This window comes from Lissotriton helveticus, chromosome 8 (genome assembly GCF_964261635.1).
Source record: "Lissotriton helveticus chromosome 8, aLisHel1.1, whole genome shotgun sequence".
Classification (NCBI taxonomy): Eukaryota; Metazoa; Chordata; class Amphibia; order Caudata; family Salamandridae; genus Lissotriton; species Lissotriton helveticus.
In genome coordinates, this window is record NC_136069.1 from 1,015,794,160 (window position 1) to 1,015,820,424 (window position 26,265).

Here is a 26,265-nt window from a genome sequence, read left to right on the forward strand (position 1 = left end):
GAATAGGTAGGCAGACATATCCTTTGAAATGGAAGCTAAAGCTGTACAGTAATGTATGCAGTGAGGTATGTTTCTTACAAAATGTGTTAGAAAGAAACCTACTTAAAAACACTAAGTGTCAGATTCACAGAACTACATATAGATTAATTCCTGTGGATTAAGATCTAAGTTTAAAGTAAATCTATGTAATTTTTTTGTAGACTTTATGGAGGAGTCAAAGACTACTTTTGGGAAGCTTTCCAATGCTCGATATTCTTTCCTTAGAAACACAGTACATGTACTTTTGCTATTTCCTCCATATTGGAGAAGTGTGGCTCACTGGTTAGAGCAGGCAGACCCTGAAGCAGAGGTCAGACCCGGGACCAGGGTTCAATTCCCGACGCGGCAGGGTCTTGAGCTCAAATGTCCATGGACTCGATAATTCTCGCTTCGGTGCCTGACCTAATCATGGGTTCACACTCTGCAACTCTGGGCATTAAGCTTGCTTAATCTCCACAACGGCCCCCCTGCGGCGGGATGCCTGGCTTTCACCTTGGGGATGCCCTGTAGGGGCTATCTCACAGGGAAAAGCCAGGACGGGTTCCCAAGGCAAGCGCGATGATACCCCTTCGGGGGTCGATTCAGGCGCTATATAAGAAACATAATAATAATAATAATAATATTCTGGATGCAGTTGGTGGGGAGCACCATATAACAGCTTCAAATACATTATCAATAGTATCATATGTGATATCATCTGCTGGCAGCATGTATGATGTCATGAGCAGAGGATCGGAGGGGAACAATGGGCTTGATTTAAAGTTTGATGGACAGGGTACTCTATCGCAAACACAACCGAGTACCCTGTCTGCCAAATTAATAGTCCACCTACCCCCCTTAGAGATGAATGGACCATCAGTTGAGCCCCCATTGGCTCAGTGGACAGAAAGCTACCTTTGATATCCTGACTTTACTTAGAGTAGATGGTTTGAGGGGGTTTATTTTCTGTCTTTACAACAGAGGAAAACCTCGTGGTGAGGGGGCTTAAAAAAAATGATCCCCACTGTCCGGGAAAAAGGTTTTAGTGTGTATGGGTGATTTGTTTTTGTTTTCCAAGAATAAATCGCCCCTTTGGGAGTTTGTTTTTGAAAAACAAAAATTATAAAAGTCTGGTAAATGGCTACGAAAACTGATGGTGGCATCCACCAAACATTTTGTACCTTGAAGGGAACCACAGTGATAGCAGTTCCTTTCAATTTACATACATGACCACTGGATTGGCAGTCACCTCTGAATAGAAAAGAGGACTGTCCAGGATGGCAGATATTGAGATGGCAGTCTCTCCTCCAGGGTCTAAATGTGGGCCTAAGTTCACATGGATTTTCTAAACAACATAACTTCCATTTTCCCTTTAATAAAACATTTTCTAGTGAACACACTCATACTCACAATATATATTGTCATAAAAAAGAACAGTAAAAAAGACAAGTTGCATACACACACACGAACACACACACACACACATATATATATATATATATATATATATATATATATATATATATATATATATACACACACACATATATATATATATATATATATATACATATATATATATACATATATTTTTAGTAGAGAAAACGTTAACCAATAATAGTCTACTTATTCAATACAGTACAGCACACCCCAGTTATTAGTCAGAGGCATCATACCTCGGGGTGTAAGGCTCTGCTGGAGGTGGCGGGATGTAGAGATCCTGAAGTGCAGAACTGTCTCTTTTGGTCGGCGTGCTGATTGTGCTGGATGGAGTGGCAGTGCTGCTGGTGGGGCTTCTAGGTACTAGCGGCTGATAAAATAGAAACACATGTTAAGAAATTCTTTGCATAAAATATATAACATTCATAATTCAAAGATAACTTAATGAGCACATAACATGCATTACATTGTTACCATGTGTCTTTTTATATGTTGGAGGAGCGATAGTAACTGCAACCATCACACATGTTACAAAGAATAGTTAAAAAAAATATTATGTCTAAAAAAGAAAATAAATAAAATGTATTTGAATGCAATGTATTAAACAGTCCTCTTTTCCGGTCAGTCTAGCGATTGCTTTAATTGTTTCTCAGAGTTTGTACCAATTCTATAAGGGAAAGGGTAGCTGATCAGCCCCTTCAGTATTGGTTTGGTTCTTGTCAGTTTTTGTCAGGCAACATTATAGCCTTTGGCTGTTTTAACTATCATTCAAAAACATTGGATTATTACACCTTCACAGCTATACATTTAATTCATTAGGGGCTTCTTTTGCAATGCATGGATGGTGATGTGTCCATAAACTACAATAGAAACACAGGGTGGCCATGTATGGTAATGGCTTTTGCCATCTTGCAATGCGAACCATAGTTCCTCATAACGCTGAAAATAACACATTGCTTTGGCCATGATGCTTTCACCTCTGTTGGCATTATACTATGACATCATTGCACAGTGCAAGTATCACAGGAGTCTGGTGGGGTGCCTTTCTCTCTCCCAGCCATCATTTGCCTCAGCTATTTTTTGCTCCTTGTCTACCACTCCCTTGCTGACCACTAAGTCCACAAACTACACACTCCGATTCCATTTGGAGCATTTCCACCCATTCCACAACCAATGTAAATATGTAAACTGTTGATGCAGCCAAGCTAGTGACTGGGTTCATGGGTGCAGGTGCTGTTTTGGGTGGGCCTTACAGTGACCCATAGTGTGCACATATGCAATGTTCCTTGTCTAAACAGTGGCTGGTCCAGACAGTACTGTAGGGGAGAAAATGAAGCTGTGAACTCCAACATGTCTGCCAAGCTGGTGATGGGGCAGTGCTATCACTTTTGATAGCAGAGTGTTTGGTGTTGTGTCTGCTCCATACTGTCTGCCTACCTAGTGACAAGGTGGGGACAGTGGCAAGGAAGGGGTCATTAAAGCCAATGGAGTGTATGCCTACTTCATGCTTCCTGCCAAGTGCCAAGAGAATGAAAGAGGACCGCAACAGTGCTATGAGAGTGTCTTAGAGCCCCTGGAACGTAACTCCTTGTACTGTACCAGTGTCCCCAGCCTGGTGCTAAGATGCTCCTTGTGGCTCAGTCTAACATTTCTCACATTGATTTCACAGTTAGAGGACTACAGCATAGGAGGATCACGCTATTTGTGATGAATGTAAATTTAGACATTACTGTATATCTAGGCACTATTCATTTAAATCACTTTTGCCCCACTTCCTTGTCTCTATTCTAGTTTTTTATTTCTCCTTATCCTCCCACTGTTAAGCCCAAATGCCAATAGTTTCTCATCAACACCTTGTGTCTTGTCAGCAGCCTCCTGATATTCCAATTCAATCCCCATGTCTTGTCATTGGCACGTTTGCCTACCCCCAAAGTCCCCCACTTTCCGATCCACTTCCTCAGTATTCTAATGTCCCCTCAATTTCTTTTTCATCACCATAACTCTCCTTATCACCATGACACTCCAGTGAACCACAATGCATCCCTACAGGTCTTTAAGAGCCAAATTTACTAAAATACTGGTCTCAAGAAGTGCCCAAAAATTGTGCAATGACTTTTTATTATCAGTCTTAAATTTTGCAATGCTGCCTATGCACCAAGGTTCCATCACAAAATCTTCAGTCACTGTGTCACAGAGCAACCTGTCTAATAAATATTAATCAGCAGGTCACTTGTTGCAACCTCCTCTGATTGGCTCGAAAACAGGAATAGTGGCCAGGAAGGAACAGCAGACCACCATCATTGTGTTTGTATCCCCAAATGGGCAACTTTTCTTTTTTTTTAAAGGAACCAGTAATGGTTCTAAAAAAGGTTTTCCATCAAGTGAAGCTGACAGTTGTCTCTGGGATCACTGAATACTCCCCGTGTGGCTACAGACACCATCATCCAAAAAGGGTAGGGTGTCCCAAGCGAAGACCTTGCCCTTTGAGAATCAATTACCACTTCCTTTGGCATTTTTCTTAACAGATCACTGGTGTGTGACTGCACTCGCAGTCCCCTCTCTGCCCCATTCCTCATCAGAAGACAACCTTGATCATGAAATAATAACACTTTCTCTTACTCATTCCCTCATATCTTCCAAACATTCTCTATGTTTCTAATTAGCAATATATTCTCTTGTAACTTCCAAACAATCAACCGTGGGAGTCTGCATACTCCTCAGTAATTGACTTGTTAAATAGCAAGTTTTCTGCTGTAGATACTATATTGTGAATTACAGGGTGGCAAAGAAAAGGCTGAAGTGGGAATTTCGTCTGTGATGGGACATCAAGGCAATATGTGCTATGAACTGCTAGAAGTAGAAAGGAACAGGTGACTGGTTTTATTCTGATATGTGGTCAGAGGGATTCTGTAGTGATCAGCATTGTATTCAGAGTATCTACTGAAAAAGGTTGCAATTCATTCAGAGAAAAAATTGTTTCCTATGGCTCCACAATTAATCAATACTGATCATTAGGGAATAATTCCAATGCATCTTTTTGGCAGCTGTGAATCAAGCATTAGATAATGTGCTAATGTTCATATCACCATGAGCGAATGAACGACGGACCATAGACAAATGACCTAGGTTCAGCATTTAGTATCACAATTAGAACTCCTTAAACCCATAGGCTGAGTGCTATTTTGGATGCCAAGTCTTCATTGTTTTTATTAATGGCTGATCAAGTTGAGGTACTTGCACTGCTACATATCTGCTAGCTATAATTCAGATAGTCTTTGGGATTGTGCAATACAATTTTATTTGTATTAATGGGACCTCTTTGGAACTTGATGAGTATATCCTTACATTATTTGAGTGTATGACATTTTGAAAACATACCTCTCTATCATGTTCATTTTTGTGTATGTCAGAAATGCATAGGACAGTCCTTTTATTTCCTTGGCTAAGCCTTTCAATGTGTAAGTTTCATTCATATCCTTCTGGGTGCCTTACTGCAGGAGTCACAGACATTTCCTATGATAGTCCATCTCTAATTTCTTGATTCAAGGTCTGAAAGAGATAACACATTTAGTACTTCTAATGGGTCTATGTGTACCATTACATGTTCACTCCATATGGACAATAAACATCCTCTAATGATCACCGAATTACTCTAAATGTCCTTATGAAGGTGAGAGATGAAACTGGGCCACAACCTAGAGATCAAATTAATACCAGAAAGAGAGATCGCTAAGTGACAAGAGAATGATTGGATAGATCTTAAACTTCAAAGAATATTTGTTTTTTAGATGTTACCTTTCTGAACCAGAAAATACCCAGACTCTGTATGAATGTGATTGGATGGCAGCAGCAGTATAAGTGGTTTACAATGTTTTAAATGTAGGTGTGTCATGGTGACATCACTGTTCCAATGCAGTAATACTTGAAATCTTAAAAATACAAGAACAATCGTGATGATTTATTTTGATAAAAACATGCTCATAACAGTCCATGCCTAACCTTTCACAAGGCTTGGCAGAAGTGCAGTGTGTGAAATGTATTACACCTGCTTGGCTCATGGCATTATTTATACAAAGGAGCATGCAGTTCATAGACGAGGCTCAACATTTGGCACACTCATACTAGTCCCCTGGTCAAATGTGCCCTAAAAATGATACATCAATGGAGGTATTTTTGTCAAAACATGATTTTAAAGGTGACAAGGTTTACAGGCAGATGTATTTTTTTGCAAATTCCGGGGCTTGTGAGTTTGTGCTCTGGCAAAGGATGGTAGTTTTGCTCAGTGCATAGATTCCTGACTTGGGGGGCCAGGCCCCATGCATCCACATGGATGCATCTACCTCTCCCAGGGGCTTATTTGAACCAGTCAGTCCAGAGCAGCATAACCCTGTGAAAGGAAGATGGCTCCAGACTTTCACTGGAACCCTGGCCCATGGAACCATGCCCCAGACCTATACATGGGCTTCACAGATCTCTCATTGATCCTTTTTTGGGATGGTAAGGCCAGGGATGTCCGGGAATCCTCCCCAGTCTGGTGGCACCCGCTCCCTGGTTGAGGAGTGTGGCTCAGGATGGTCCTAGTGCCTTAGCCATGGGCACCAGGTGTCAGAAAACCCCACAGGGGTAGCCACAGGCCTCACTGTGTAAGTGCATAAATGAAGAGTAGTCATATTTCACCAGTGGTCCAAGAGCCTCCCTCTATTCATATATATTTCAGTACCCAACTACAGACAAATTCAAGATGAGTTCTGGTTTGGCCAAGTCATTGAGTTGGCTGTGACTTTGCTAGATAGCAGCTAGATAGTAGGGTAGGGACAGTAGGAGAGTCATTCACACATTCATTTGCTCCACTAATTAGATAAGATGGGGTTTGATTATTTGTAATACTGTGCAGTGGCTCCTTCTGGGTTCTTATTGCTGCACAGTAGTGTCAAATCATTTTTTCTTCTAACAACACAATGATTGTTCCAGAGTGCAAATACAGACTATTTTGATCTTGTGGAACATCAATCACATATCTGTTGGTCAAAGTACACCCTCCTGTACTTTCTTACCACGTTTTTGAATTTTCTAATATTGACTGTCCTGTGCAGAGAAAATTTCATCTAGCATTCCAGAAATGCTAACTACACTATCTTTTATGTTGACATAATTTTAAATATGCACTGACAAATAACTAAATTCAATAACTTGTAATTTGTAATTTGTAAAAGCTAATAGCAATATCCTAATACACCTTCTAGCCAGTGAGTATCGATTATTTTCAAAGTGAAATCGGAATGCTCTACTTTTATTATCAAATATCCTAATATTATACATAATGTCGTACTCTACACAGACATTAGTAGTGAAATCCTAAAATTCACACACATTCCTGTTTATATCATACTATTCAGGCTTTAGAATTGTTGTTTAAATTCTCTAAACATACTATTCTGCACATATTGATTGAATGCTGCTAGTTGGGGACTTATCCATGAATACTTAGCACAATTTTCAAGTGTAGTGAAACAGACTTTTTTCTTGAAATGGAATAACAATTGAAGGCCTAAATCATTTAGGGCAACATCATTAGATTGTGGACACATGTCCTGATGAAACCATGACATTTAACAGTGGAACAGTTGGTAAGTGATTTCAATTTCTGGGTTAGTTCACAATATGAATTAACTTTGCTCTTATATGCCTTGTTAAGGGAATTCTCTGAGTTTTCATATTATGTTGACACAACAATCAACCATCTACACTACATCTGCTTTTCTCAGTTTTGCTTGGCTAAACTTTACATGTGGTTCTCTACTTGCTAGCCCCATGTTATGTTGCTCTATTCATGAGATGCTCAAAGAATTTTGTCAAGCCTTCTTAATCTTATGTCTGTTTACCTATGTTCCTGATAAATCTGCAGTTGTCTCGCAACTGTCATTGCAATCCAGACAATTAGCAAAGTAATTCTCCCTCAGGTTATTGTATCTCTTGTATACATGGCAGTTGCTTTCAATGTAAAGCACTGCAATGTATTGGTTCTCCTTGATTTTCATGTGCTTAATTATCCTGAAATTTGAGAGTTGATTGATCAAGAGGAGGCCTATTTGTAAACTTCTTTCTGTAGCATGTAAAGTAGTGCTACAGGGGTACTACTCACATACCACAAAGTGCTATTCACAGACTGACAGCAGGAGACCTCTGTCTACATCATGCCTATCTTTTCTGTGCAGACATTTCTGCAAAGATGGATGGCAGGGATCTGAGTATATATTGGTATACACTTTAGCAGTAAATGTAGGCGGAACAAGTGGGAGTGCCTGGAAAATAAGAAATACTTACTACTAAACCTGAGGGATTTAGGGAATTTTTAGGAGGGGGGGGGTAGGGAGGGACATGACAATACAATCACACCAACCTAAAAGTTAGCTCATTGCTTTTCACACAGTACACTTTTAAAATTACTATAGCCCTTAAGATGTTACAACAGGCTCAATTGCACTCTAGCTCAGTCTTGGAGTATGTGAAGCACCACAATGGACCATTTACAGTTACTACAACACACTCCCATTGTAAACAATAGAGGCAGGGAAATGAAATCACACTGCTTGGAATGTTATGTTAAATTAATAAAATTATTAAATATTAATTAAATTATTTCAACAAAGGAAGCGGGGGCCATGCGACCCCCTCTGTTTTTTGAATTTGTGGCCCGAGGAGGTGGTGGTCCCTGTGGCACTAAAAGGGCAATGGCGAAGGGCCACACGGACTCCCTACTATTAGTAATCAAAACCCCAGGAAGGTGGTGTCCCCCGGTGCTTGTAAGAGTGTCAGGAGGAGGGTCGTGTGATCCTCCTCCATTGTAAGAGTGTCAGGAAGAGGGTCGTGCTGCCCTCCTCTGTTTTTTTTTGTTGGCCAACCCCGAAGAGGTGACTGTCTCCTGGACCAAGATTAGCCATGGCGAGGAGGGCCTCATGCGTCCTCCCTTCCCTTATTTATAATATATATATATTTATAAGCCACAGGGACCTGGCCCACCCAGGGGCCTATGTTTAAACAAGAACAGGAGACCATGCTTTTTTAATTTTATTTTTGCTGTGAATTCACAAATCTGTCACAATTTTGACTGAAAAATCTTTATAAAAATGCTTTTTGGGGCTGATGAGGTCTAGGGGGTAAGGGAATTCCTACCTGACCCTTCCCTTCTCTTATCCCTTTTTTATTCTTTTGTTTTAGGTTTTTGTTTGGGACTCAACTGAGTTACAAGATGGCTGCCAACACTTCCTAGGTGAATTGTTGCCAGCCAATCAGATCTCTGCCTGATAGCTGGAGGATTCGCAGATAACCCCCCCCCCCCCTCCCAGATATAAAAGTTTGTTTTTCTTTAATATCTTGGAAACTACTGAATGGATTTATACCAAATCACAAACAGGGCTCTATCTGGACCAAGAGCTACCTTTCTGCCAAATTTTGTGTAATTCCGTCCTGCAATTTGGCCTGAGGCCTGTGTCTAAAATCTCTATGAGAATTTATATGGATGCTCATTTTTTTTGACTCCCACATAGGTACAAATCTGTACTTGGAAATGGCGAATAGAACAAAATACTAGGAGTATTTATAAATACATCCATGAGTAAATATAGAGTAGTATATTTGAGTTTGTGAATAGGGCTCAAAGTACTTTCTGCCATTCACCCTGCACAGGAAAAATTTGTTATCATTTCTTACATCTGCATACATTACTGAGTGGAAAAAATACACGGCTAACGCCTCTCTTATTCATAATTGCTTGTTCACTTTCTTAATTCCAATCGTTGTATATTGGTTTGGCATTTTCAAATCACTTTCTGACCTACTAGAGTATAAAAATCAATAAAGCGCTTCGCCCCAGCGCAAATTCCTCCTGGCCGTCCGACGCACATGCCCCCTGTGACGTCAGACAGCCGGGGGCCGTCCGACGCATGTAAGGGGTTAATTACATGCATAGGCAGCTTAAAACAAATAACTCTTTACATATTTCTCTAATGTTTGGTTGAGGTCTATCAGAGCTTTTGCCTCTTTTACTTAGAATTTTCTAATTTGTATGATTGCTTGGGAGTCAAGTATTGATAGCATATTTCAACTTTTTGGGTTTCATTGGTAGATTTCCCAGCTTTACATCCCATTCTGTTAGTATCTCATTTACTTTGTTCAGTTTTGAATGACCCATGTAAAGATCAATGTTCAATCCAAAATATCTTTCACTGTCTCTGGGGTGTATATATTCAATATTTTGCTTTTAAATTCACAAGGTTTGCATTTGTTAAAAAGTATTTTATCTTTGTGAGGGCTGATAAAGAAACAATGTGTCCTCTTGCAATTTAGTTTTTGGGTCGGTTGCCTTGCTGAATTTGTCAATGGTCTTTAAATTAGTATCCACGTCTTCCCATGTATCACAGAGAACAGCTATGTCATTTGCAAAGGAAGACCAGTGATTTGTCCTATAACTCCATCAGACCAAAAATAGAGCCCTTGCTGTATTTTGTAAGATTACACAATTGCCGGTCCATGATAACATTGAACAATAGCTGGATAGTAAATCACATTGTTTGACATCAGATTTCATTGTTATTTCTGGTGTTGCTTTATTGTTTTTTCATTGAAATATGTGGCTCAAAATGTATACATGTAATTTATTAGGTTTGAAATACAGGAGTTGATTTTTTGCTTTTAGTGTCTCCGCACGATGTGATGATCTGATAGAGTTGAATGCTTTTGATAGGTCTAATTATACCACTGCAAGAATATGTATGTTTTTCTGTGCCTTTTTTATTAAAAATGTTGCAGGAGCATTAGATCCTCAAGATACCCTCTCAGAATAAGGTTTCATGTGTGATAAACATGTAATTCTTCTGGTCATAATTTTCATTAGCATCTTCATGAACACTTTTCATATAGTAAGCGGTCTAAATTTATTTAATTTTTAAGTTCTTTTATCATTCAATCAATCAATCAATCAGTCAGTCAATCAGAACATTTGTAGAGTGCACTACATACCCATGAGGGTCTCAAGGCGTTGGGGAGTGGGGGGCGCTGTTACCACTCGAAAAGCCAGGTCTTAAGGAGTTTTCTGAAGGTCAGCAGGTCTTGGGTCTGCCGTATCAGCAAACTTGTGGGTATTAATAGAGAATGGATCTTTTCATCCATTCAGAAACTCTTCTTATTTCCAAACATTGATAAGTATTTAGGGAAAGAGTCATCATTATTTGCTATGTACATTGTACTGATCATTTAGGCCAACAATGCAGGGACCAGCCTCTTTGTTTAAATTGGCTTTTTCAAATGCACCTGTTATTTCAAGAGTTATACATTCTTTATATAACTTTTCATAATTATTCTTAAATTTGGGCAATGAGGGTGAATTTTGTATCCATCTTATATCCTTTTTCAAGCATTCCTTTGTACCACACATGCATATTTTCAGCAGAGATCTGGCATGTGATGTCCTCTGCCCCATCTTTGATTATTCTTGGTATTTTCTTTTTATTTTTTCTGAACATTGTTTGGTATTCTTTGAAGCTGCCCTTTGATTTTGTGTAAATTGTTATGACTTTTGGTGAGCCTTGAATTTTTCTTTAGTCTGTTGCTCTGATCTGATTCATTTTGATTATCTTCTTGAAGAGTATTCAAAGGCTCGTTTTTACTTTCATTGGTTGTTTATGTCTGTATTTCGTTATCAGGCCTTGGATGAATGTCACTGATAATTTACATGACACAAAGCACAATTTATTTCATTAGGTGTATGTTAGTATCTCTCTGATTCTGTCTTCCAGATCATGAAAGTTCATGATTTTGAATGCTCTTTTTTCTGTTTTATAAAGTCTCTACCTTTTCTTTGACTGTTTCAACTATTATATCAATTTCATCATTAGGGTCAAATTCGTCTTAAGTAGATGGTTGCTTCATACTGGTTTCAAGTTTATTGTTCTTTTCTTTCAGACCTTGTATTTTCTATGCAATCTGTTGTTGTGCTTTTATAAAACATGCCTAATCTTAAGCACATTGATATTTCTTTTTGGTTAATATAACTTTTCAAGTTCTATCAGCAGTGTTCTTTCTTCTAGGGATGAAAATATTGATGGTTTGCAGATAGCAAGAGCCGAGAGAAAGTTGCAAATGGGTCTTGTAGACTTCCCTTCGTCTTTCTGCCTAAAAACATATAATAATGATATGAGATGTTTTGGAATTCAGTTTCCTTGGCACTCTTTGAGTGATATGTTTTCAAGCAGAATGCCCTCTATTGACTTTTTTAAGTACTTCAAAATTGCTTATTACATCTTAGCATATATTGCGATTATCTTTTTATTAGAATGTTTCCAGTAGATGACGTTTTGACACAGATTTGTTGACCAGAGACAGTTACTAGAGGGAGACCTTGGAAGTAGATGGATACTGTTACTGAGAAGCGGTTAAAAGATTCATAGTCATTTTAACAGTAAACCTGTGCTTCTTTGAACTTGTTCATTTTGATGTTTAGAGCACCAGGCAGTTATCACATTGTGTCAACAGCCACCTTGGGCCTTTGAGAAGCTTTCAATTATTCAAAGTGTTGGACTTACTTGGTCTTGATTAATAGTAACACTCTTGTTAAATGCTTTCATTTAGGTGGCTTTTTCACAGGCCTAAGATGTTCACAGCTAGCAGCACTGTTTGGATGCCCCTGGTCGTCTTACTTAATCATGGCACCAGTTCCCAAAGTCAACAAAATAGAACTGAAGTCATATTCAATTATTCCTAGCTTAAGTATTCAGGTGAATATCCTGCTTTCAACAATTAAATGTATTCAAAGTAAATTCTACGGACCCCTAGAACACTTTTGGCAGGGGCACCTAGAAGCGGGGGCTATGGCAGGCTGTAACTCGCCTTGTGGGTGACGACCTGCTCAAACCTAGGAGACAACTATTAGCTTTCAAAGTGCAACTTTAATATACAGTATCCGAGCTGGAATTACAGTGGTTGCTAGCACCAGCTTGCATGCCATTGGGTCATCACCTACCTGATTTGAGAATGGGTGAATTGTGAGCCTGCTCCTTCCTTGTATGTGCTCTCAGTTTCTCAGCATTCCACTCTGGAATAGAACTTCAATTCCCCATTACACTTGTTCATCACAGTAGGCAAAGAAAGCACCATCTGAAGTTGATAGGATAGATCTGGTTGTTTTGTCACCATAATGGGAATCCGAGATCGACTGAGGTTACATAGAGTCACTAAAGGGTCCAAAGTTGCCTGGAATGGTCCTGCTCTGATAAATGTACCAACCTCAGGTGTCTGCGCTTACCGACATGTATTAGCTCTAGAATTACAGCAGTTACACAAGTAACAGATGCAGTGGTCAAAGGAACCGTAATTAATTTGATGAGTCACTTTCACGTTGTTAACCTTGTTTATTTACACAATAATTTCTGATAACTGCTTAATCTTTGACATAAGCATAGTCTACTGGCAGGATCAAGCAGGTAGCAGCACCTACTGGAATAAGGAGCAGCGGGCCCATCCTGAACTGATCTTTGTACCCCCAAAAGCCTGTAGTACCCTTCAGCCTGAAGGGGCTGGGTGTACAAGACGATTGCCCATGCATCGGTGCCCCAGCCTGCATTGACAGACGGGAAGATCAGTATGAGGCCTCGCATGAGCAAGACAGAGGAGTTTTGGTTTACCACCAGTGTGGCTGGTGAGGACAGCCCAAAGAATAGTTGTTCTGAGCTATTGCAGAAATGTGCTGGGTGAAGAACTACAACAAAATTACATACAGGGTCTGACACTTCAGGTGGCAGCTGGTTCTGGATTGAGCTGCTAGACTGCTTGCCTTTCGCTCTGCTAGGGAAAAGGTTCCCAAAAAATTGTTTCACCCTTGTGTTGGACAGACCCTGTGCCTGCTGGAGCTTTGACTAAGACCTGTCATAGCATTTAAGCCTACCGGAGCTGGGGGCCATTGAAGCAATGACTGCGAAAACTACTCCAGGGCACTTGCTGATATCATGGACCAGCAAATAGATCCCACACATGGGGGTTCGCACCATGGGCTGGCCAGAGCTTTGACCAGGACGTCTCAGAGCTTTAATCCCTTCACGAGCAGTGGAACCCTCCTCCGTCCTGCAGAACCCCACACTGGATAATTTGTGATACAGTGGGCCAATGAGTGGAGTCCAGACTAAGGGACCCACGTCTCATGCTTGCTTCATCTGTGACAAGTCTCAGAGCATTCCACCCAACCTGAGGATGCAAAACCTCCCTGGGCCCATCAGAAATGTATGCTGGGTAGTTTAGGACACAAACGGTTGCTTCCAGGTAACAAGACCCTGGGCCCATGCTGGATGCTTACTGCAGCTTTGGCTGTAGTCCAGGCCAGAGCATCCTACTCTCCAGGAGCAGGGGACCTCTCTCTGCATCTGAGGAACCTCATCCTGACCACTGTGTGACACCACAGGCCAGTGAAAGGAGCCTACACCCGAAGTCCTGCACCTTAGGCCTGCTGGGTCTCTGACCAGAGCCTTAGTGACAGCTTACAACCACACTTGAGGAGGGCAAACTTTCCTGACTATGGGTATCCCAAACTGCCCAGGATAAATTTCCTTCAGAATCTATCCTGGGCAGTTTCAGACACCCATAGTCAGTGCTTGCCTCCCAGGCCTATTGGCCACATCTCAGACCTACCCCAGCTCTGTCTGGAGACTTGATCAGGGATTCTCACATGCTGGAGCATGGTTACTCTCCTCAGGCCTGCACAACACTGTCCTGGGTACTCTGTAACACCCTGGGCCATGAAATGAAGCACTGGTTTGAGGCCAGCAGCCCTAACCTACAGGGGCTTTGATCAGGAACTTGGTTGGAGCATTCCATACCATTGTGAGGAGGTGATTCCTATCCAGGCCTACAGAAGTTTATCCTGGGTAGTTTGGAGGAGCACCAATAGTTGGTGTCTAAGGAACACATTTTCTAGAGTCCACCCCAATGGGCTGCCACGGTTTTGAGTGGGGCCTGTCTGAGCATTTAATCCTGGAGATGTTGGTACCATCCTCAGGCATGCATAAGGTATGGAAGGATGGCTCTGGTCGGTGGATGAGCCTGCAAATACCCTGCAGCCTAATGCCACCCTTGTCACACCCTTTTGACTGGAAAGAAGGCTTTGGTAGACATAGCAGCCCCTCTCTCAACACCCAACAATAACAATATGAGGGAAGGTGACTCGGAATTCTTTCTTGTAACTCGGGTACCTTGGGTGAGAGAGGGTGGCATCTGAGCAGAGGCATCTGACCTAACGGGCCTAGGTTGTGAGAACATTTCAAACGAGCTCCCATTGGTACTTCCAGGGCACCCGGGAATTCTGCATGCCGAGTCACCCCATGTATACAAAACATCATCCAAGACGTTGGCACAAAAAACTTTACACACCTTTTGGCATGCTAAATGCCGCCCAGACATAATTGCTGGTCTCCTAATGGGGAGTGATTCAGTTGTAGACTAAGGAGGCAGGAATCTATAATGAGTTTCAGGAAAGGGTAACTCCTAGACCATAAAATCTGATTTTTTTCAGTAGAAAGGAGCTACAACATTCTCCCTCTAAAAGTTCAACTAATGAACAGTCCTTATTGTAATTTAATCTTCAACATAACTAGTGTTTCCCATGTCCTACTTTAGGTATCAACCCATCTTTTTATTAATCAAAATAATACACATGAGACAGGTACTTAACTTAAAATGGTATCTTTTTTCTTATTTTTTAGATTTCAAATTTAAAAATAATCTAGCTTTGCTCTGACCCCAACAGGACCACTTTACACAATTTAAATTCTACTGAAAACATTCAGAATTTATGGTCTAGGAGGTACCTTTTTCAGAAGCCCAGATGGAATTGTGCACACCGCTGGTCAGAAATATTTATACATGAAATCTGCTTGCAGTAACCCTGTCATATTTCTCTGCTGGTCTTGGAAGGAGCTTTACATGACTAAAAGTAGACACACAACTTTGTGTATCTTTTAGACTTGAGAAGTGCTTTTATCAATCAATCAATCAATCAATCAAGAAATTTGTATAGCGCGCTACTCACCCGGAGGGTCTCAAGGCGCTTGAGGGAGAGGGGTCAGCTACTGCTCGAACAGCCAGGACATGAGTTGCTTCCTGAAGGAGAGGTGGTCTTGGGTAAGACGGAGGTGGATGGGGAGGGAGTTCCAGGTTTTGGCTGCCAGGTAGGAGAAGGATCTTCCTCCCATGGTGGCTCTTCGAATGCGTGGAACGGCAGCGAGGGCGTGGCTGGTTGATCGTAGCTGGCGGGTGGGAGTGTAGAAGGTCAGGCGGTTGTTGAGGTACCTGGGGCCCAGGTCGTGGAGGGCCTTGTGTGCGTGGGTGAGGAGACAGAACGTGATTCTCTTGTTTTCCTTACAGTCCTGTATTGTCTTATAATTTTTTTTTCTATTGACAATTAGCAACTGTAAGCTTAATTAAAAATGCACATATTTCTATTATTGCACAGGTGATTCTGTGAGTTTCAAGTTTTAGACTAGCCTTCATGTTATCCTCATTTTCCTGGGTTATTATTGAAAGCAGCAATTTTAAACAATGAGAGGGAGACACACAAATCCTATTGAGAGATATGTATGAGCTCCCACAAAGCCCAAACAATCTAACTTCTAAATTGAAAGCTAATTGTTCCAAGCTATACCACGCTTCCCCCTTGTGGCCAGGGCCGGACTCGGAACCAAAACCGGCCCTGGCAAAGTGCTCGCCTCCTTCCCCCAAGGAGGGGTTGGGGGTGTGGCCGAGCTCTTTGCCAGGGTCGGTTTTCTGCCGATTTTGTTACAGGGACAATTTTGCAGCTATGCTGCAAAAACGGCTCTGTAACAAAAACGGCCCCCAGGGGCCCAAAACTGGCCCCCACCGATGTGGAGCACCGGTGCATGCCCGGTGCCCGCTATGGCCAGTCCGGCCCTCCTTGTGGCATTGCTCAAGCAGCAAGACTTCCACGAGAAATGCAAAACTGCTTCGAAGTTAAAACAATAGTATAGTTATTAAATAGAAGTTTACAATGTCCACTCCAACTTAGAAAAATAGATCTATTTAAGGAGTAAAATGACAAAAAAAATCATATATAGAGATCAATGATTGTAGCACACACAAAACTGTCCATTTGGAAACAATGAAAAAGTCTATGTGGTGTGACACAATTGGATCTAGGCGCTGTTAATGAGCGACAGACAGTCCACCAATGAGCAGGCTAAAATCTGTATTGGCGATAATTAACATCTTACCAAACAATCACAATGGAAACATAAACAAGCATGCAGACCTTCGGTCCCTCATAAATTTTATTAGAAACTAAAACCGCACGTTTCCTGCCTTTAGGTTAAATATAAAATATTAATAAAACAAATTTGAATAAAAGTAAAACAGCAATCTCTATAAAATTAATGTCTAGGGTTAGCAAAACCAAACTGGAAGAATACTGTGCAGTGCTAGATGAAGAAAATCTTCAGTGGGGGCAAGCTAAAGCTAAAGCTGAAGGTGAGAAAAAGTCCACAAGTTCAGGATGTCTGTTGAGCAGTTACACTGCTCCTGGGACATGTTTCAAACATCAAACATCAGTTGGCAGCAATCAGATTTTTCAAACAATTCCCCAGTATTAAAGAAACCTCTAACAATTGTTTTTTTGTTTTGGAAGATCTTGTAAAAACAAAAAGAATGCTATGCTAACCAATAAATACCACTAATAACAATAAAAGAACTAATGTCCCAAATAATTAAAAGCATTTAAACAATCACTAACAACCTTTTTTTCTCAAAGTACCAGGTAAAAAATGGGCAATGGAATCCCAACTTTGCTCAGTGGTTAGCATTTGTAAAAAAGATCTGACCTAAATAAAATTCCATTCTTTACAGCAAATGTAAGAAATACAAAATAAAACTTTAAGACCATGACACGGTGCATTGAATCTTGATAAAAAAACAAATTACATCCAAATGGGCACACATTTATAACCTAATTCTACCCTTTCAGAAATGTCAGTAGACAATATGCTAGATTTAATTTGATCAAGTTTAAGAGGAATCTGTCATTCAAGTAAGTAACAAAGAAAGGATAAGGCTCAATCAGCAATTTGGTTGTGACTGACACTTGTGCATGCACAGTAGGCTTGTTTAGTTTGAGATATTGTATACTATTCCGTTGATACGTGAAAGAATTATTGTCCGTTTTGTCCAGGTCAAATCAGTTTTACAATCAGACTGGCAGAATATTTTGGGATGCCCCCAGAGCATAAAAGTAGTCTCAAGATAGTTTAACCGAAGAATCCTACCTGCCTCATCTAGTGATAAAAAATCCTGCAGTTGCCGGATTAGTCCAATTTAAAATCCAACTAAGCAAGTGACAAAGGGCAAATGTATCTGATATAAGAACCCAGAACTAGCTCTTTGTGGACAATATAAGAGGGAAAACTCAGGGGCAATGATAATAGGTGTCTCTAAAAAGTGTTCTTAACAATATATAATTGTGTAGCGTCCACATAGCCCCACATATCACAACCAAATGCTGCTGCAGAGACACATCTAGCCCAGCATATCTGTTTATTTAATGCTTACTACCCAGTCTTGTTGTAAAATCAAAGTCAGAGGCAACAGACCTGACAAATATATGTTTTTTGCCACACAGAAGTGGTGACCATGTCCCATTGTCATCACATTGGACTTCCAATTATAAGAAAGTCGTTACCCTTCTAATCTTGTTGCTTTATACTTACTGATTTCTGGACTTAGTTGATCTCAGACTAGCTATTAGGACATAGGCTTTATAAATGTTGGTATAAAGGTCAAGAGAATTCATGAAATCTGCAAAAGAATCAAGGAGTCAATTGAAGCTGAAGGTGTTCTTACTAACAATACTACATGATCTGGATAGAGAAGCACATGTATATGTCCAGTGCCTGCTCACCGCACAACCCTGCCATCTCTCAACAGATGGTTTACATCAGTGGTTCTTAACCTGTGGTCCAGGCACCCCTGAAAGTCTGTGGCAGCTATTCAGACATTCACAACTGTTTAGAGAATTAAACAATATTAACAGATTAACAAAGTGTACATAAATAAAGAATCATAATGTAAAACTGAATTTTATTTAATGTTCTGTAAATGTTAAGGATTTTGAATATGGAGGCGAAAAATCGAGTTGGTATCCTCAGACTGATTCGTGGGAGCATTGCAAGTGCATAAGACATAATATAGAATGGTTAATGGGTGGCCTGAATCGAATTTACGAAAGCTCCTACCTTCCCAGTAAATACACTTTTTCTAATATATTTGTTTTTGAATTAAATAAAATATTACATTTTTTGCATATGTGTTCACTAAATGCTTGTTTCCATATATTTGTGCATTGTTTTGTGGTTCAAATCATCAGAATTGCTTAGGGAGGGTTTCCCATATTGTATTAATGATTCAGTGGAGGGGTCTCTGAATTCCAATAATGACTAAGTGGGGGCAAGTCTGTAGAAGCCATAGGTTTAAGAACCAATGTGTTATATAAAGCATAAAACAGGGGCAAGAATACAGTTCTATATCACTCCCAGCTTGAGCTCAAAACTCTATGTGAAGGAACCATATGTGCCATATTTACTAACACAGGTGGTCATATTCATCAAATTCACAAGAAAATAACCAATATACTTATCGCCCCCATTTAAGATCATCATAAGCCACAATTTCTACCTATTAACCCTATCGAAGGCAGTCAGTAGGTCCATAAATTTCATATGAAAGCTGCCTTGCCTGGTCTCCTTGTATACATTTATTAATTGATGTATATTGAAAAAAATGGTCAATAGTACTCCGTACAGAGTGGAACCCGTTCTGGGCATACAAGATGACATGCTTATCATCTGCCCAGTTTGTGAGTCTGCTTAGGATCACTCATCCTTAAAGATTCCCTTCTGAGACAATTAGAGAGATAGGCCTGTAACACCAGGAATCATTTAAGTGGCTTTCTTGAAGATTGGTATTACTATTCACTGAGTCCAAGAGGCTGGCATCCCTACCTAACTTCAGCATTCAGTGATTGAGTGATTACTAGTGACCATTAACTAATTTGTCATATATAGACATAAGCATGAATCCAATCTAGGCCTGTTGGTTTAATTAAAGTTAGTAATAGAATTTCATCAGCGACTTCTATTAATTAAGGGTAATAGTAGAAATGCAAAAAATGGGGGGCAACTGCAAACACCGACTAACTTGAACCTGTGAGTCATAAATCCACTTAAAATGGTTCATCCATCTTTTCTGGAGAATATGCAAACACACAGTATTCTCTTCGTCCGCAGCAAAAATGGGTCAATTTACTATCTCCCAGAAGGAGGAGTTTTGATGTGTGCATTAGCCAGCAATACCTGATCACAGGCTTCCTATCTTCACTGTGTTTTCCTCTGCTTTATTAGTTCTTGTGGCATGCCACAATCTCTTTCTTAATTCTGGAACTTGCCCTCAGGGCATTCATTAAATCGTGATTCGCCTTTGAATATTTACTGTTAAACCATCTGCATAATGGGGCAGGGTTTTGAGAGCACGAACATGTTATCTGTCCCTTTGTTTTTTACAAATGTTATTGAAAAAGCCACTATTCCAGAATTTGAATTGTTCTTCACAAGACATACCTCAGAGTCTCGATCAATATACTCAATATTATAAACCCTATGTCAACAATATTCACATTGTCAGACATTTGACCTCAACATGTACAGAACATCCTAGAATCTGTAATCCTCTTCCACATGGAAACCTTGTACACCAGTATCTCTACATGGAAAAATATGTTCCAGGCATTCCCTATTATAAAACTGCTATGGCTGACATGGTACTAAACAGCAACTCTTTACAGGTAAACATGCTTCAGGAGCTACAAATGTACTCAGATCAAGCGGATAGATACAGGCCGAGGTGAAGGCCAATGTGGAGTAAATGGGAACATTTCCCAAAAAACAGGTCCTCTCACCAATGTGTGGGTGTGCACAGGCACATTCTGTGTAGTGGTACAAAATTCCACACATTTTCACAGTCTCCCTTGATGACTTCTTGACCAACACAGTCAGGTGTAACCATTACATTGCTTCCACAAGTTGAATAATTAGCTTTTTGCATGAATGCTTAGAGACTCTCAAGCAACGACCTCCCTTAGACCCAGAAGAAATGTCTGCACCTCACCTACCAATGATAATGCATCTCTTTTCAAGTTAACATTTTGACAGAAAGCCTCCAGACTCATAAATGCTTTGCTAAAAACATCTGGCAATATTAGAATTTTTGTTACCACAGGGCCAGTCATATTAAAAAGCATATTATAGGATGAAAGATTATCATTGATTTCTCTTTGAAAGAGATGCAGGAGGAGATATCCCTTTCACCATATCATGAAGCATTGTCAGAATTCTAACCCCTTTGAGTTACAGCATAGCTGGAAACAATCCAATCTCCTAGATAGAGGAGGGACGTATTCAGAGTCACCTAAATTTAGGTTCGAGATCTCAAGAAAAACATTCCACACCAAAATGAACTACTGATGTTGTGATATCAGAGGCTCTCAAGTCTACCCTCATGCTCATTATTTCAGCATCTACTTTTACTAAACTGGAGTAGGATATGACTCAAGCATTACTCTAACACCAACCCCACTGAAATCTTGCAACAGTCGCCCCATGATGTATATTTTTCCTGCAGGCCCTATGCACATTTTTGAGCCCAGGACAGCCACGTGTATTCACAACATGTTGCTACCTTCTAAAACAATAACAATTAGTTATCATACAAATAATGTTACCCTGCTTGCAATTTGTTTGTACTTTCTTACTACAGTTGGCCTTCTGCTGCAATATTTTGCACTTCAAATATAAGCAGGTATTCTTCCTTTTTGGCCACTTTCCTCAATTTTAAAGATGTATTTCATTCCCTAATTCAAACTTCATCTAGCTAAGTGTTGAGGAGTGCTTTTTTTAACATCTGTGTGAACGAACCTGTTTAAACTGGTATTATAGGTACATTTTCTATGATTATTATCATTATAAGGAGAGAACGTTTCTTAAGTACCAAATTGCGTTTCCAAATCTACTACCTTCCTCTTACAAACAGGTTTTCATTTAGTAATTGAGGAGTATTAACTGGTAATTATAAATGCTGAGTGGAGCTCATAAAAAGTTAGATGGTTAGACCTTTGCAGTTCAACGATTAAAGGATTTTAAATGAAAAGAAACGACATGTTCCTGCAAAACATATCCCTGCTTAAATTCCCTCTTCCCTCTTTGTTCAACAAATTCGAGTTGATTTTACTTATCTTTATAGTTAAAAAGGAGTACAAGTGTATTTGTTCATGTTACAGAGAAGTTGGCCTAACGGCTTGGGCGCTCGACCTCGGACCTGGGTTCCAGTCTCGGTAACGACGCCAAAACCTCCTGTGATTCTGGGCAAATCACTTAATCTCCCCGTGCCTAAAAAATGAATGTGTCCCCGTCTTCGTAACTGGTGCTATGTAAAGCGCTCTGATACCTGATTCGGTTCGGGTCTAGTTCGCGCTATATAAAACTCTGAAGATCTCTAACATAAATGTATATTACCACTTTGTTTATTTCACAAAATGCGACTCTAGTTATTTTACATCTCCTTGGATTAAAGGACAGTGTCATGACCGGGTCTGCAGGCATAGTAAATTTAATTTGCAAAATTATTTAGCATTAAATCATATTTTCTATTGTTGTGTTGTGATTGCCTGTGTATGAGAGAGCGTTAAGTGTCTATGTGAGCTGTGAGTGAATTAATCTGTGTATTCCTGGATGAGTGGCTACGTTTATCTGTAATATGTTTTGTGGGTGACCTATGAAACGGAAAACGAAATTACTTTGAATTGGGAGAAAAGTGGGCGCTTTCTTTTCTTTATTCATTCTAGACACAGTGCTAGTGACACTGATGACACTAGTAATACTTATAGTATTAAATATTCTCGAGATGAGGAGACACGACCAATTGAAGGAAGAAAGGAAACGTGGTATTTCATCTCATGCCAGTTTGAATTATGTCAACGAATTTCAGTTACTGGAGACAATAGTTAAGGTAAATCTGTAATCTCCACTTCAGAATCTTATTTGAGGAGAGAGATTCGTGTTTTCTAAAGAGGATAGCAAAGATAATAACATACACATGCTGCAACATTTTCAGTTCCCACGAATGTTAGCAATTTACCTGTAACAGTATATGAATTCAATATTTCTGTGTGGCAGCACTTGACTTTTTGCTATTTGAGTTTGTCTATTATAGATACAATTAGTATGCTTTAGTAGCTTGTGTAGATGCTGGGTCTGATTCACAACGGCAAACTTACACTTTTGTGTATTCACAAAGTTAAACTTGGACCAAACGTCTAACTTTACTACTTTTCAGTATTCAGTATAGTTTTTGGCATGCACGGTGGAGGGTTGGCCTTTGTGCCCTGGGGACGCCATCTCCTGAGGCCAAACATATATATTAAGGGAAGGGGGCATGCAGCCCCCCTCCCGAGCCTTAATTGGCTCCGGGACCCATCACCTTGGGTCAGTACTAATGAATAGAGATAGGGAGGTCCCATTGCCCAGCCGGGGCACCCACCATGCACCACATGTTGGGGGCTGTGAGCGGAGCCCCAGGGCCCCCATAGTCCCCAGCCAGCTCCCTGCATGGTGCGGTGGCAGCCATTGCTCCCACTCACAGGGAACAGCTGATTTTTGCATGTGTCCTCCGGGCGGGAGCAACATCTGTTTTGTTTCCCTGCCCTCATGTTTAAAACTCCAACAGGCTGGGAACAGACTTATGTGTTTGCTAGAGTTTGGCAGGAGATTTAAAAAGGCTCCTGCCAGACAGGAGCAAACACATGTTCCCTTACCCCTGCTGGTGCATGCAGGGATACTACTTTGACCCAGCAGTGAGCTTGCTAGTACTTAGTAAGTTAGCCGGCCCTAGGGGATGGTGTCCCTGAGACCTTTGAAAGCTCATGGAGGGGTGTCAACCAGGCCCCTACCTTTTTATTAATGTAACTGAACCGGGGGATGGGGTCCCTGGGGCCTTTTTTAAAGGTTAGGGAGGTGGGCTGCGTGGCCCTCCTCCTTTTTCAACATTTCGGCCCAGGGGATGGAGTCCCCAGGGCCTAAGTAGGCTTGGGGAAGAAGCTGTGTGTTACCACTCCCCTTTTCTGTAAATTTGACCCTGGATGTTGGAGTCCCTAGGACTATCATAAGCTCGGGGAAGGGGCAGTGCTCTCCCTGCCCTGAATTAAATATACCCAGTCCCTTGGATGGGGTCCATGGGGCCCTAAATTGGCCCTACTGATGCCTCCCCCCCATATATTTAGTGTAAATGGCGGGCTGCCTTTTAAAAAAACAATATTGCCATGATCCTGTGAAACGCCCGTGAGATTGCGGCAAACATTGTCAATTTATTTTACATTTTGGCCCCAGGGGTTTCCCTCTGGATTCCCCCACAGGGTCTGAGGTAGCAGGGTATCCCTGCCATGCCCTCTTATATTATTTCTCCAGGGCAGTGATAAAGTCCTGTAATGGCTGCCAGTAAAATGTTTCTCATGTTGCTGGCAGCCAATCAGAGTGCTACTCCCGCAGGAGTCTGCTCCCACAGGAGGTACTTGGCCTCAGGGAAAAAAAAGCTTTATAGACAAATCAGAAGGCTCTATTTTTCTATAATTAAGTTACTGAGACTGTTGCAAGAGTGCCTTTAAACCCAAAAGTCCAGATATACAAATATTTTTTAATCTTAACTTTTCAGAAACTAATGAACATTTTTGCATCTAATCGCACAAAGCACAACCTGCACACCAACATCAATATTTCTGCAAATTTTGTGTAATTCCTTTCAGCAGTCTTTGTAGTAGTGCTGCTTAAAGAAGTCTTTGGAAAATGCTTGGAAACATTTGCTTTTTTTCTAACCTTTTGCTTGACGGATCACTCTGAACATTTCCAGGAAGCAACTGAAGTGAATTTGCTTTTTTGGGGGGGAAAGTTTTGTGAAGATCCGTCAAAGCAAACCATAAACCACCTTGTATATGGAAAATAAATTCTAACTATAGCTGCTCTAACTATAACTTCCCAGTGGTGACGGCCACCGGGTAATACATATATAAAAGCACAGGTTAAAGTAATGTTATAGTTAGATGGATACGTCAGTGACAACATTAACCTTTTCAACCCAGTATGTTTTAAATATAAAAATATATATACCTATTCATATATTAAGCCCCTACATTCAGGATAGGACAGATTTCATAAGGACTGCACAAAATATACAGTGGGAGGAGGATTTCATCCTGATCACATTGGACGATACAAGTTTATACATGTGCATGAAACATCAATATGGCTTATTGGCACTTGAATTCATTTTGAAAAGCAGGTCACTAAAATATCAGTAACACAATTTTATGCTGCTACAAATGGTTTCCTTCTGTATCAACAATAATATCTTCTTATTTGCAGGACAGCTATAATTCCAAACAAAGGGGACCGCCAGGGGCCCTTGCTTCACCCCCAGTTATGTAAATCTTTTCTTAGGCTGGTGGGAAAAGCATGTGGACTGGGCAGAGTCCAATGAACAGTGGGTGGAAAAGGTCACCTCAAACATCAATATGGCTTATTGGCACTCAAATCATTTTTAAAAAGCAGGTCACTAAAATATCAGAAATACAATATTATGCTGCTACAACTGGTTTCCTTCGGTCTCAACAATAATATCTTCATTTCCAGGATAGCTATACATCCAAATACGGGGACCGCCATGGGCACGTGCTTTGCCCCCAGATATGCAAATCTTTTTGTAGGCTGGTGGCCTGGGCGGAGCCCACTGAACAGTGTGTGAAAAAGGTGACCCTATGGGCCAGATATATTGACAATCTTTTTATTATCTTGTGGGGCACCCAAGAGGAGGCTGTAAACTATATTGCCATCCTGAATGAGAATGAATCAGATTTGAAGTTTTCGAGTCATATTAACAAAACAGAAGTGCCATGTTTGGATTTATTGGTGTTTGTGAAGGAAAGCAAACTGTGCACCAAGCTATATGGAAAGGCAACAGCAGGCAATACAATTTTGCATGGCATGCGCAAAGCCAACACCCGCACAATTTAGTGGACATCATCTCCTATGGGGAGGTTCTGCGGCTAAAACACAATTGTTCTTTGCTCAATTACTTCAGAGAGACCAAAAGAGAGTCTTGCAATAGATTTGAAGAAAGTAGATATTCGAAGACTGTTTCCATAAAGGTCAAGAAAAGAATAGACAGAATTTATTAACTTCCAAGGGTAAGACAACAGGGGAGGAGACCATTACAAGAATTATATTACATATTTTGGAGTCCGGGCAAATCCGAGGGCTTATCCAGAAACATTGGGGCATACTACAGGTGGACACTAACCTAGGAAAAGTTTTATCAGAAAGACCTGATATAACCTACGGAAAAAGTACATCATTAAGCGATTTGTTAGTACACAGTCATTATACAGAAAACCCAATGATGAAACCAGAAGTAAAGGGATCTTTCCATGTGCCAGATGTAAGGCATGTTAAGCAGTACTAAAATTAAGGATTTTGAGATTCTTAGTCAAAAAGAGTGGAGGAAGATAAAAAACTTCTCAATTGCATTTCCAACTTTGTCATGTATTGCCTGGTGTGCCCATGCGATAAGAAATACATTGGGAGTACTGTCCACCCCGTCACGAAGCGGGTATTGGAACATGCTCAGGCAATATCCAATAAAGATGGCACATACCCAGTATCAAGA

At 40.5% G+C, this 26,265-nt stretch overlaps 1 protein-coding gene across 2 annotated transcripts in view; it reads right to left on the reverse strand.

The window, feature by feature from the left end:
• Positions 1-26,265, reverse strand: part of CNKSR2 (connector enhancer of kinase suppressor of Ras 2) — a 1,535,139-nt gene that overhangs the window by 609,716 nt on the left and 899,158 nt on the right. For both annotated transcript variants that reach the window (XM_078656116.1, XM_078656115.1), the window contains one exon: positions 1,695-1,828. In XM_078656116.1, coding sequence (XP_078512242.1) covers positions 1,695-1,828 — 134 coding nt within the window. The remainder of the gene's footprint in view (positions 1-1,694; positions 1,829-26,265) is intronic.